This window comes from Microtus pennsylvanicus, chromosome 12 (assembly GCF_037038515.1).
Source record: "Microtus pennsylvanicus isolate mMicPen1 chromosome 12, mMicPen1.hap1, whole genome shotgun sequence".
NCBI classification, from domain to species: Eukaryota; Metazoa; Chordata; class Mammalia; order Rodentia; family Cricetidae; genus Microtus; species Microtus pennsylvanicus.
Window position 1 is genome coordinate 81,444,493 of NC_134590.1, and position 13,942 is coordinate 81,458,434.

At 41.8% G+C, this 13,942-nt stretch overlaps 1 protein-coding gene across 12 annotated transcripts in view; it reads right to left on the bottom strand.

Annotated features, from left to right (window-relative positions):
* The window catches only part of Ehbp1 (EH domain binding protein 1), a 255,213-nt gene that overhangs the window by 219,249 nt on the left and 22,022 nt on the right, over positions 1-13,942 (bottom strand). For all 12 annotated transcript variants that reach the window (XM_075944462.1, XM_075944460.1, XM_075944463.1 and 9 more), the window contains exon 3: positions 1,089-1,146. In XM_075944462.1, coding sequence (XP_075800577.1) covers positions 1,089-1,146 — 58 coding nt within the window. The remainder of the gene's footprint in view (positions 1-1,088; positions 1,147-13,942) is intronic.

Genomic DNA, 13,942 nt, shown 5'->3' on the forward strand with positions numbered 1-13,942 from the left:
TGTCAGAAAATCAAAATAATGCTAGTCTCTGAGGGTTGGGAACTGCCTGGAAAAGAAACAAAAAAAATTATGTTGATAGCAATCTACATTTTGATAGGAGTATTATTTATACAAGTATGTCTATATAAATTGTATTTATAATATGTGTATTATAAATTATAAACATGTATGCTTACAAATTATAATATATATCACTGTGATGATTTGAATAACAATGACTCATATATTTGAATGCTTAATCATCAGGGAATAGCAAAACTTGAAAAGGATTAGGAGGTATGGCCTTGTTGGAGGAAGTGTGTCACTGGGGTTGGGCTTTGAGGTTTCAAAATCCCAAAGCCTGGCCCAGTGTCTCTCTTCCTGCTGCCTATGAAGCCGATGGAGAACTCTTAGCTGCTTCTCCAGCACCATATCTACCTATGGCACCATGCTCCCCACCATGATAATGGACTAAGCCTCTGAAACTGTGAGCCAGCCCCAATTAAATGCTTTCTTTTATAACAGTTGCCATGGTTGTGGTGTCTCTTCACAGCAACACAACCGCGGCCAAGACACTCACTGAACGGAATAACTAAGGTTTGGTTAATTAGAGATGCTCTAGAGGCAGATGTGGTGGCACACACCTGTAATCCCAGCACTCAGGAGGCACAAAAGAGAAGATCACAAGTTCTAAGCCAGCGAAGACACAAAGTGAGACCATGTAGCAAAAACGATCAAAACCCACCTTGGAAGATGCCTTTAATAATTTTTTTAAATTTCAATTACCAACAACTAACAAACTTTTCTTAATACAGATCTATCTATAAGGAAAAACCAACTTCCAGTAACTATGTTTACAGTCGTATGCTCACAAAAAATGTATTTCTCTATGGAACAGGAAGTTTAAAAGTAGTTACAGAACTGGACATTTTAGAATTCTGTCTAGTCTCTATCCGTATGAAGAGAAAAACGTCAACCCTTGCTCTCCTGAGACCCAGCAATGGACTCAGACAACTCGACACTCCGCAGTGCTGAGTCCTCCCCTCAACATCCGAACAAACTAAGCCTGGCACAGACTTGCACGTGGCAACTGTTCACAGTGGACTCACCTTGGAAGACTTCCTCCGACTTCTTCTCGTCCAGACTACCACCAATTTATCTGGCTGCCTGTTAAATTTAAAAAAATAAATCAAGTTTAGTCTTAGCACCTCTAAAGGGACATAGTGGGCTGGGGGTGGCTCCATAGATGAAATGCTTTCCACTCAGGCACACGGACCTAATTTCACCCAGACAATAGCCCGATGTGGCCGTGTGCCCTGAGGGCACAGAGGCAGGAGGATCCCAGGGCCAGGTCACTGAGAACTAAGATGGGGAGTGACAGAGACGTCAGAAACTGACCTCCAGCTGCTAACATAAACACACAGGTGACTGACTGCGTGTGCACAGACTTGCACACATGCACACACACGCAAGAGGATAAAAGATTACACAAAGCAGCTAAACTTCAGAGGTCTATATTCAAATACAGTAGATGATATATTCAGATATGAGCTAACTGAAGTAACTAATATTTCCTCTATAGACTTTTCTTAAAAAGTATAACAAGTTAATTCATTGTGACAAACCAAGTAGAATACAACACTTGGAATTAATTTAGAGAAAACAAGCATTAAAAGGGCACTTCCATAACTTGTCTGTACCACACACACAATGCTTCCAGCTTTCAGACATTTTCAGAATCATCTAATTACCCTCACAGAAACAATGCTGTGCTGAAAAACACGTATAGTACAAACCTGACCTGTATAAGGTCGTACGCAGCCTTGAAAACTGACAAGAGTCGAGACTGTAACTGAGACCTTCCGAGCTCATAGATCTATCTTCTGCCAAAGGAAATACATCTTTAGCTAGTACAACTAAGTTCCCCTGCATGTTTCTGGAAAATAATAAGATTATCCATTATTTTACTTACATTTTCACTTATTAAAAAAATTAATTAAAACATTTCCCATGCCAGGCTTAGTGACACCGCCTACAATCCTAGGTGCTCCCTGAAGACTGCAACGGGAGGATTAGAAGCTCAAGTGTAGCCCTGACCAGAGATCCTCCAGCTAAGAAGCAAAAGTAAAAAGAGCCCAGAGCACTGCCTAGCATGTGCGAAGACCTAAGTTTAAACCTCAGTACTGAAAAGGAAAGTTAGATACACAATAAACAAGAGAAGTAAAAATAACCTGCAACTGCATACATTACAGAGAGGCAGGGATACAGAAAAACCAAACAACAAAGTCACTGACGAATGAGTAATAAACTGGTGGAGTAATTAAACTTCTCATTAGTAACAACAGTCCCGCAGACAGTGGAGTCAAGACTTGAAGTGCGAGAGGAAAACAGCCGCTGTCCTAGAGTTTACATCCAGGTAAAGCATCACGTAAGCACCGTTTGGGTCCAGCAGATGGCACAGCAGCAAAGGGCAGCTGCTGCCAGGCCTGACCACCCGAGTTCAATACCCCAAATCCACACAGTAGAAGCAGAGAACTGACTCCCACAAATTATCCTGACTTCCACACGTGATACAAGCGCACACATACACAACACACACATGCATATGTGTAATAAAAATGATTACGCACAAATATGAAGCATTCACAATGTAAAGAGGGAAGATGTACAGAAGCCAAAGAAGTAAGGTAAATGCTAATGGGTGTTCTTTTTACGGGGCGGAAGTTAACATAACACACACACACAAAGACACACAAAAATAACCTGAAGGTGCCAAAATGAAAACTTTTGAATAAGAACGTATTCAAAGTTCCTGATGGCAATAATGAGCAAAATGATGTAATTCAACTGTGATGAATCTTCCCAGAGTGAGATGTTGGGAGCAGTGACCAGGTGACAGCGATGACAATTTCTATAAAACAGCATTAATCTGAGGCTCTGTGCCAACAGAGAACAAAAATAACCTAAAATTAAAAACAAAACAAAACTCTCCTCTCTCTGTCCTCTCTCCCCAGCCTCCCTCCAGCAGCTGTAGTCTTTAAGATGGCCTCCAGAGACCTGACCATGTGACCTCTACAACAACCGCAAGGTATCAACAATGGTTAACAGCAGTACGCCACGGCACTGGCTTACTTTCTAGGACAACTCTAAGTAATCCATAAACATCTTCTCTCCAATCAAGCCCTGAATGCACATCCCTTAGTTCTTAACAGGGAAGCCCTGCCTCTACCTCCCCTTTTCCTACCTGATAAACTCTTATTCGGTAGTCTTCTTTGTGAAATTCTGACTATTCCTTATTTCATCTTAGCACCGCCATTCACACACACAGTGTCAACACACACATCCCAAACCTCAGGCAGAGTTAAAGGCCCTACTAAGATCTCAGTAAATACCCGAGCCATGTCTCTATTTACACACTTTGCACGTAACATAGTATAGTTACTTCTCTCTCCCCTACTCGACCACACTAACTGATCAACTTTATCTCTGTATCACTAGCAACTAATGAGAATCTGGTACAGGTTCTAAGGCCCAATGAATGTTGATTACTAAAAAGAGTGATCCTAGGTTGCCTCCAATAATACCCACTTGATTAATTATAATTGATGAGCTCTTACTAAAGCCAGAAGCAGCACAACGCACCTTCTCTGAAGGGTATCTGAACTTCACAGGAATGCTTCTTTTGGCTACAACTAAAACCTCCTGGAAAGCCTTCTTAAAATACTGATTCTCATATACTAGCCCTGGAGAATCTAATTTAATAGTGGGTCAAGTGTGTAGAATTTTAAAAATTCCACGGGTGATCTCAACAGTGCAGTGATGGCAGTGAACTGGCTAACGTGGAACACACTTACACCACTAGTGATCGTGACAAGAGGGTCCCTTCTCACAGTGTCTCGCACTGCTGTTTGAATTTCACTTTCTCCTAGCTGGACTCTGAGAACACCCCCACCCTCAATCCATTTTAATGCTTCAGGAAAGTGAAGCTTTTTAACATGGAAAAGTAGGAGGGGCGGTCCTCTAACCTGTATGCCCTGTTCCAATAAAGTAAACAGAACATAAGTGACATATAAAAATACCCACGTAGATGGCTAAACTTTTTCGAGTCCAATGCTATCAATACTGCAACTGTCTTCACTAAGGGATGTGGGTGTCAGTGGCAGAGTGCTTACCAGCATGTGCAAGAAGACACTAGGTGTGATCCCAGCACCAGTGACATACACACATGGAAAACATACCTAAGCAGAAATGAGTCTGGCTTTATATTATCACACAGAATGCTCAAAAGTAAGTCATTCTCAAGAGAAGCGTACCAACAAACGGCAAATGGCTGCTGCAATTAATATTTTAAGTATTCATACTGTGCTCAGAAAGAGCTATTAAATATTTACTAATGCTCCTCCAAGAGAAAAGGGACAGCGTTAGCGTTTTCTCCAACTATCAGAAGGCCTGTATTTATAAAACTTTCCATCAAAAAAGCTAAGAAAACCTGACAGAGCTCAGGCTCCAGGGAGAATCCAATGATTGTGGTTAGCCAAGTATTACAGGGTAGTCTGTCTCCTAAGAACAGAGGAAGGAGAGGCCTTACAGGTATTAAAATACCCACCTTGAGACATAAAATGTGTGCAGTTGTACTTCCTATGAAATCTGTCTGAAGGGTTTCCCTGGAGACCTGAAGCCTTTCGATGGGTGGGCTTGTTGGAGAAAATCAGCTTTTGAGGGTAGAACAGACTAGACTGGAAGTTCTAAGCCAGCCTGGGCTGCAGGGTAACACCTTGCCTCAAAACATAAAAAACAAGAAATAAATATTTATCACCTTCCCTCTTACTTAGTCTCAGAGACCATGAGAATGAAAGACTTAAATTTGAAGATAGCAGGCTGTGTCAAACAGTGATTCTGACCCTATACTCTGGAGAGGAAAGGGGGTCTCAAGGAGGAATAAGGGAAGCAGTGGAGAAAGGAAGAGAGGACAAAGTCCGGATTACAAACCAGGAAGCTCCAACCTAAAACCTGCCCTCTCTCCCACTGCCGGATACAAAAGTAAGCTGAAAAAAAATCAATCCTAATTTAAACTTAAATTCCTCTATTCTTCTATGTCCATGTGTGTTGTATGTATGATGTAAACTTTAAAAGATATTTTTAACAATCTAAAACTTGGGCTGATGAAGTGGCTCAGCGGTTAAGAGCACTGGCTGCTCTTCCAGAGGACCTGAGTTCAATTCCCAGCACCTACATGATGGCTCACAGCCATCTGTAATGGGATCCAGTGTCCACCTCTGGTGAGGAGAGGAACATACCGACAGCACTCATACACAAAAATAAACAAATCTTTAAAAAAAATCCAAAACTGTCACATGAAAATCAGTCACATAACATTTTAAAGCAGTGGTTCTCAACCTTCCTAATGATACAGTTCCTCATGCTGTAGTGACCCCACCATGAAATTATTTTTGTTGCTACTTTCATAACTGTAATTTTGCTACTGTCAGGAATTGTAACATAAATATCTGTGTTTTCTGGTGATCTTAGGTGACCCTTGTGAAAGGGTGTTTGGCTCTCAAATGGGTCGTGACCCACAGGTTGAGAACCACTGTTCTAAAAGCTTCAAAGGCATTCAACAAATGTTTAACTGGGTGCCCACTACACTCCTAATACTAAATGGAGCTACAGAGTCACAATGGTGCAAGAAACCAGCTCTGACTGCCCGCTAAGCTGACAAAGCACTGTGAGGTGACTAAAGTAGCTATCAGTAGAAGGCACAGAGTTGGGGAAACACTGAGAAAAGGCGTCTTCAGCAGAAAGGAGTGTGTTCATAAACATCTCGGGAAGCACACACTAAGAAGAACCTGCCCAACAGCAGAGATTATTTGATTCAGAATTTGTAAAATCTGTAATTTATAATGGCACTTTTAATGTAAAGCCCAACAACGGGTGAGAGACTAATTACAGTATGTCTGCTTAGGAAATTATACAGAAATTAGAAATATTTTTCTAAGATCATAAGCCTATGACACTGCTTAGGATTTGTGTTAATTCAGATGTTAGCTGTTTTCTATGCTGTATAATAAAAGAGACACCAAAAGCAAATATCTCCCAATGAGGTACCAAATATTGATACTGACAATGTGAGTTTTCTATTTCTTCTACAATGAATGCACATTACTGGTCAAAGGACTGAGAACAAATGAGTGTTCGATGCCCAGCCATAAAGGGGACAACTTTCCTAGCCCTCCTAGCTTGGGAACAGCTGAGAAGAGTGGAAAGAAACTAAGAGCCAGAGGAAACTGGGGAAGAGGTATGGAACGCTGACTTCAGGACATGGTATGGCCGGCACTCTTGAGTTCTCAGCAGCTGTGATTACCTGCACACCATCGGGCCAGTCATATCTGTAGGGATGGGGTGGGGGTGGGCCACGACGCTCTACCTCCTGGGTGCTATACATTCTGCCAGCATTTGCTGAGGAAGGCAGAGACATTTTCTTTAGTGGAGCAGTCTTTCTAAGAACCCATGCATCTGTAAATAAACCTAGCGAATCTCACTGGATAACACCCACACACACTCACACACTCACACACACTCCAGCATAAAAGCAGAAATGGAGCTAGTTGAGAAGAGGATGGGAATTAGCTAATAAATCATTTTTATATTAAATTATTAGAGAAGGCAAAAAAGCAATACTTTCCCTATACCTTCTACTATAGATTTACATTATTTTATGCTGGGAGTGGTATATTCCCAGCATAAAATAATATATTTTTATTTAATATAAAATACAGTGAACAACAACATTTTTAAGTTTAGAATCAGGAGAGGAGAACTGAATTTTAAGAGTCTTCAGACTGAAGTTTGTTTTCTAAGTCAACAGAAGTATAGGAATAAGGGTAGCAATCCAGTCTTCAGTTAACACAATATTCCCAACGTCTAAGAAAAGTTTTTCCACACACCCTACCTGGCCCACCATCCTCCCACTTTCTTATGAAGTCACTCTTATCCCTTCCTATAGGATTCCAAAAGGCGGGGTGGGCCCAGGTAACACCAGAGAGATTTTCAGATCACCCACTCTCCTCCATGTCAATCAGAATTCTCACTTTTTCAGAGTCAGTATCTTTAGAGGAAAAAATATAAGGAAACTGGTTCAATCTAAGAGATGCACATTGACCAAAGACCCTTCAAAGATGGGACAATACACAGGAATGAACGCTAGACTGGGAGGCAGGAAACTTGCTTTTCCTAGGTCTGGCACGGAAGGACCTTAGAGACACTTCTCGGTTTCACTGAGGCTATTACCTAATGCATCAACTATAAAGAGACTACACAAAAACCGAAGCTGGTTCCAAATACTACGGCTCAGTGACTCATAACATCAGGCGGCACCAAATGGTTAAATGACTGATGATTTAAAAGAGAAACAAGAAACGCAGGACAGGATGAAGATTTGTAGTTCTCTAACAATCTTGAATTAGCTAACTAACATTACTATCTTAGCTAGGGTTCTATTGCTGAGTCAAAACACCATGCCAAAAAGTAAGCTGGAGAGGAGAGGGTTTACTTGACTTACACTTCTACATTGCAGTCCCACACTGAAGGAAGTCAGGGCAGGAACCTGGAGGCAGGAGCTGATGCAGAGGCCATGGAGGGGTGCTGCTTACTGGCTTGCTCAGCCTGCTTTCTTATAGAACCCCAGGATAGCACCACTCACAATGAACTGGGCACTGTCCCATAAATTACTCTAAAGCTGGATCTTGCAGAGGCATTTTTCTCAATTGAGGTTCCTTCCTTTCCAAAAACTCTTTCTTGTGTCAAGCTGACATAAGAGTAGCCAGCACAATTATCAGTATCATAAAAGTGGCAGGAATACCTTGACTGCTACAGATTCACACTTCCTGTCTAACACATAGTGCTAACCCTGTGAAATCACGAGAAGCCTCTGGTGCCAACAACTTCAACTCCGCCACCATCATCTTGGCACTGAAATGGCTCCACGAGTACCTGATGTTGCTTATGGAGCACAGTGCGCAGGAAATGTCTGAAACAGATCCTATTTGGCTCTCGCGTCATTTAGCAGAGAGCAAAACAGTAAGATAAGTGGTGTATGGCCCTCAGATCACACAGGGAGCCAGCTGACCTCGGTGACCTCTCTACCCTGAGAAGCTAATAAACAGTAAACTGTAGAGATGGCTGCAGAAGACCCTCAGTTTACTTCCCAGCACCCATGTCAGATGCCTCACAATGCTCTGTTATTCCATCTGCAGGGAATCCAAAGCCTCTAGCCAACATGGGCACCTGCACTCATGTGCGCGCACACACACACAGACACATGCGCATGCACACACTTAAAAACAGAAAGCTTTTTTTTAAAGTAAGTTTTCATTAGATTAGGCTATTTGTATCTCTGGATACAGACACACACACACACACACACACCCCTATATATGTACTATGTACTATCAAAATCTCCCAACATTTTAGAAAACATGCTCAGTAAAGCATGCCTCCATCCTCCACCCCCCCTCCAGCAATTTAATAGCTGTTATCTTGTAAGCGCTTACATTTCAAAGCACTGAGACCAAAATGGAACGTAATCTTTTTCACTAATATGAAATCAATGTTTCCAGGGATAAAAGAACTCAAATTTATATTTAAGCCTCTGAGTTATTTAGTAATAAGAAACCTAAATTATAAAAATAAGAAACAAGAAAACTAAGAAACCTTTAGAACATGGTAAGTGCAGATTCCTCCTAGAGTCCAGGGACCACTTAAAATGATTCCTAACAGACTTGATGTGCATAGGCACTTCAGCGTACAATGGGCTTATTCTTCTGTGGAAAGAGTCCTCGGCCACATCGGAACATTTCACGCAGGGTGCTATGAACACTAAACAAAAGAAAATCACCTTATCCCAGAAATACTTTTCTATTTCTCCAGTAGTAGTTTTTATCCTTCAGTAGGTACATCTGCCTCCGACTGCACTACACTGCGCAACTAGTTAATTATAACTAGCTAGATGAAATGTGTACAAATATAAATATACAAATATAAAAACAAGCATATAGGCATATACATCCACTCTGCACAAATGAATAAGAGGCCCAATATCAAAAGTGTGAAAGATCTTTGCCACGAGTAAAAACAATACCTTTTTTTTTTTTTTTTTTTTTGGTTTTTCGAGACAGGGTTTCTCTGTAAAACAGTCCTGACAGTCCTGGAATTCACTTTGTAGACCAGGCTGGCCTCGAACTCACAGAGATCCACCTGCCTCTGCTTCCCGAGTGCTGGGGTTAAAGGTGTGGGCCACTGCCAGCTGCAGCATCTGATCTCTAAAGTATCTTAGAGTGACTATTTGTGGCTAAACATATTGCACTGACGAAATATATGATCTCTGGCTGACAGTTTTTTAGAACTTACATGCCAGTATTTAAGACTTAGGAACACTCACACTGAAGAAATTCAGGTTGGTATACTTGAGCCAAACGTCGTTTTGACAAGCCATCATAAAGCACACTGTTCAGTATCACAAAACACTTAGTTTTTTTAATATAAATAGACAACCCACAAAGAGGGTGTCACTGCTGTGTATGAGTGACATGCAAGTCTCCAAACAATCCTTCTCTGTTGTTACAGTAAGAGCCACATGAGCACTTCCTTTAACTTAGCTTATTTCTCACCTGCCACTAAAACAAAAATCAGTATTCTGGGGGTATGTGCCTGATCCCCTAAATAGATGCGAGTAGAAACAAAGAATACATCAATCTAACCACACCCTCCACGATAATCATATAATCTACCCCAATCTACTCTGTCATTGATGCTTTTATCTTGATCCTGACTTTAAGGTTCAATCAAGAGATTTCCTTGCGGGGGGGGGGAGGGTATTCAGAAAGCATATACTGAGAAGGAAATGAGGAAATAAGATAAAAAACAGTCACAGGAAGACAGAAAGATCTGGATTTAAATACCAATTCACCTTCTGCTTGTACCATCTAGGCCCCAAAAGGCTTCTCACTTGTGAAATAAGAGCCCCACAGGCCCAATGTAGAAATACATTCAGATAACATGAGAATACTAATATTGTGTTGGAGACTTACTCCAACAAGCACAGGAAATAGAGAATATGTAAAATGCTAAATTAGAGGAATCACTATGGGCAGTACAATAAAACAATAAAGAGGGCAGGAGTATATTTTGGAAGACTTCATACATATACACCAATGACTCATTATTGTGCTTCTTGACTCAAATATTTTTATATTAGAAAAATTAGGTAGACAGAGACAAAAGAGGAGGAAGAACATGCAAGGGTGTCCACACATGCCCACACACAAAACACCCATTTAGACATACATAGACTATATATATATATAAATCGTTTATACTTTTAAATGATACAGTGTTGAAGAGAGCAAGAGTGGGGACTAGAAAGAGAGAGAAGTGAGGAAAAGGAGAGGGAAGACAAGAAGGAAGACAGCATCCTCCGAAAAGGGGGTGGGCGACCAGGCACTCCATGCACGTGTTCCATACTGTCTCCATCTTCAGTGTGAACAGCCAAGGACACCTGAGAAAAACCTAATAGAAAGGGCAAGATGCTACTTTAAAAATAAAAGACAGAGAAAAAGAAAGAAAACAGGAACTTGATGAAACTGAGACAATATTATATCAGAAAGAGATGTAAAACAACATTACAGGCATAAAAAGCGAAAGAGAAGGAGCCGTGGCAATGGTACCGTAGGTACAGTGCTTACCACACAAGCAAAGAACCTGAGTTTGGATCCCCAGAACCCAAGTAAAAAGCTAGGTGCAGGCCTGTCATCCCGACACGAGGAGGTGGAGACAGGAGGGTCCTGAGGACGTGCTGGCCAGTCAACTTAGCCAATAGGAGCTCTACATTCAGTGAGACCTTGTCTCAATAAGGCGGGAAGCAATACAAGAAGACATCCAGCCCTGACCTCTGCCCTCCACATATGCACACAGGAAATCATGCACCTGTGCACACCTGTGCACACACACACACATACAGCAATAAAAAGAAAAATGTAAGAGGAATGTTTAATGAAGAAGAACATTCCAAAAATTATGGGGTTTTTTGTTTTTTTTTAATTAAGAAAGCATAAAATAAAGAGTTGGAAGATGATATGAAAAACTTTCAGAACTACAATGAAATAGTTTTTTTTCAAAAGTTAAAAAAATTTAAATATGGAAGGTAAATAAAACCTGACTGACCTCTAATATATCAGAGAATAAAAGGTCTCCAGATGTCACTTGTGTCAGAGACTTAAATAAAAACTCCAAACAAGACCAGGACACTGGAGGGCCCAGAGGGAATTGGCTGCGCCACACCCAAGACAAGTTCAGAGTATGATTGCGGAAACAAAGCTGACAGAGCGTCCCTTGAGAGGAGCAAAGCACTGGCGGTCTGCTCACACAGGGCCTCCTAAGACACTGGTTTCCTAGACTCACCTCATCACATCCCACTGCCCAGGCACTCAGGACAGTGAGCATTAGCACAGACCGTGTGTTCTCCACCTGGTGCTGTGCTGGCTTTACGGACATGGAAATTGCAAACCTTAGGGATCATGGTGTAGAGGAGAGCCTAAGAGGCCAGGCAATGTTGAATTCTCAGGGCCTGAGAGAGTAATACATGAAACTTCGAGAGTGAAGGCGAAGACCTAAGGACACTGGAGAGGCCAGGAACACAAGACCAAGAAAAGCCACCGCCAGCAAGCAGAGGCAGCCCAAAAGAAAGGTCACGTGGGTTCAAGTAAGGAAATAACAGGGGCTGGGCCACCTAAGCCTGCTAGTATCATGCCTGTATCATGCCCCCATACACTAGCCATGAAGCTACAGGATCTGAATGTTTCCCTGCTAGGTCTCAGTGTTGTTTCCATCCCATCCATCATTCCGATGTTCTAGTCCTCCCTTTGGAAGTGTGACCGCTTGGGCCTGTCAGACCACAGTATAAGGGCTTGCAGTACAGTATTGCCTTTTCTTTATTTTATATGGCTAACATACATGATTTGTCTTGATTCTCAGGGGAGGTGGGAGGTTTGGACTTTTGCATAATGCTGTTAACTGTTTAGATTTTGAGGAAAGAATTCATGCATTTTCAGTTGTACACAGGGTAGTCACATCATGTGAGGTAGAATCATGACTTCATTATTTTCCTTATCTGGATGCTTGAAGGAGATGTGTTTGAGTGTCATGTTGAGGAGCAGACGTACAGTGGTTAGCCTTGACTGTCAAGGAGACAGACAGACACCTGGAAAACCTCTAAACCATTCTCTAAATACGTCTGTGAGGATGCTGCATGAAAGAGGTAGGGGGTAAAGAACCTATCTGTGTCATTGATGGTGACGTCACTGTCCCATAGGCAGAAGACAGTTCTGATGGGGAAAGCCTTGTTAACCAATAATCTTTAAGAGGCGGAAACTAGTTTAAGCATGACTTTCTGTGACAGGGAGATAAAAACCTGTGCACCACCCAGGTGCGCTCTCTGTGTAGCTTCCCCGCCGCGGTAAAGCAGAGCCTGGATCTTCCATTTCTGTGGCCTGAGCTTTCCCCTTATAATAAAATATAATTGTTTATCCTTCGCTAGCCTGGTTTTTTCAACACAGTTCAATCAGTAAAGTGCTTGTCATGCAAGACTGAGAACCTGAATTCAATCCACAGCAAAAACATAAAAAAGCTAAGCAAGTCTGTGCACGCCTGTAGTCCCAGCACAGAGGAGGCAGGGACAGGCTGGTGTTAGCCAGACCGTCTAGCCGAATCACCAAGTGCCAGGCTCAGTAAGAGCCTCTGCCTTGAAAAGTAGTGGAGAAGCAATAGATCTAAAGTATTTCTCTACTTTTGATTGGGTGTCATGAGCATTTAAATTATCTTTCTTTTTAACTTTGATACACAATAGACTGCTTGTATATCCATACAGTCTCTAAGTATTTATTCTGTGTGTGTTCCTAGTCAATCCCTTCATTTTACTTCCATGTGAGTATGTCAAACAGAGAATAAGTTTTATGATAATGCCAATACTATGACTTGGAAAAAACTTTAACTGATATCAACTTACAGCCTCTACACACAGGCACACACTGTGCATATGCACACATACATGACCACACACATACAAAAAGTAGGGAACCTAGGTGCTGTGGAATAATCCTTCTGTACACTGTGAATATGTGTTATTCTCATTGGTTAATAAAAAGCTGACAGGCTGGTAGCTGGGCAGGAAGTTAGGTGGGAAAGCAAAACAGAATAATAGGAAGAAAGATGACGGAGACAGGAAAGATATCAGCCAGCCTCTAAGAAAGCAGGATGTATAGAAATGAGGTAACAAGTCATGAGTCACCTAGCAATACATAGATTAATAGAAATGGGTTAATTTAAATGTAAGAGTTACTTAGTAACAAGCCTGAGCTACTGGCAGAAGAGTTACATGTATAAGTAATATTAAGCCTTTGAGTGATCATTTGGGACCAGGCTGTCAGGACAGGAAAACTCCGCCTACACCTGGGTGTACAAGCCTGTCTCCACACTGCTTCTTAGAAGCCATAAGATGAAGGGCTTCTCCCACCATGGTTCTGTCTTTGTGCTCTTCCTTACCCAAGGTTAAAGGAACAAATCCAACCAACTGTAACATGAGGGGGCCTGCTTGTTGGGGTTTCTGTCCCGCCTGGTACCCCACAGTTGGCAAGACCCAAAGAAAATCACACAGAGATCTCTATAAGTTATAAAGCTGATTGGCCTATTAGGTCAGGCTACTTATTAGCTCTTGTAGCTTATATTAACCCATTATTCTGATCTATGTTAGCCATGTGGCTCAGTACCTTTTTCAGTGGGCAGGTCACATCCTGTTTCCTCCGTGATCTGCACAGGACTGGGAGAAATCAACTTCCTCCTTCCCAGAATTCTGTTCTCATTGCATCATTCTATTTCCTGTCTGGTTTTCCCGCCTATACTCCCTGCCTGGCCA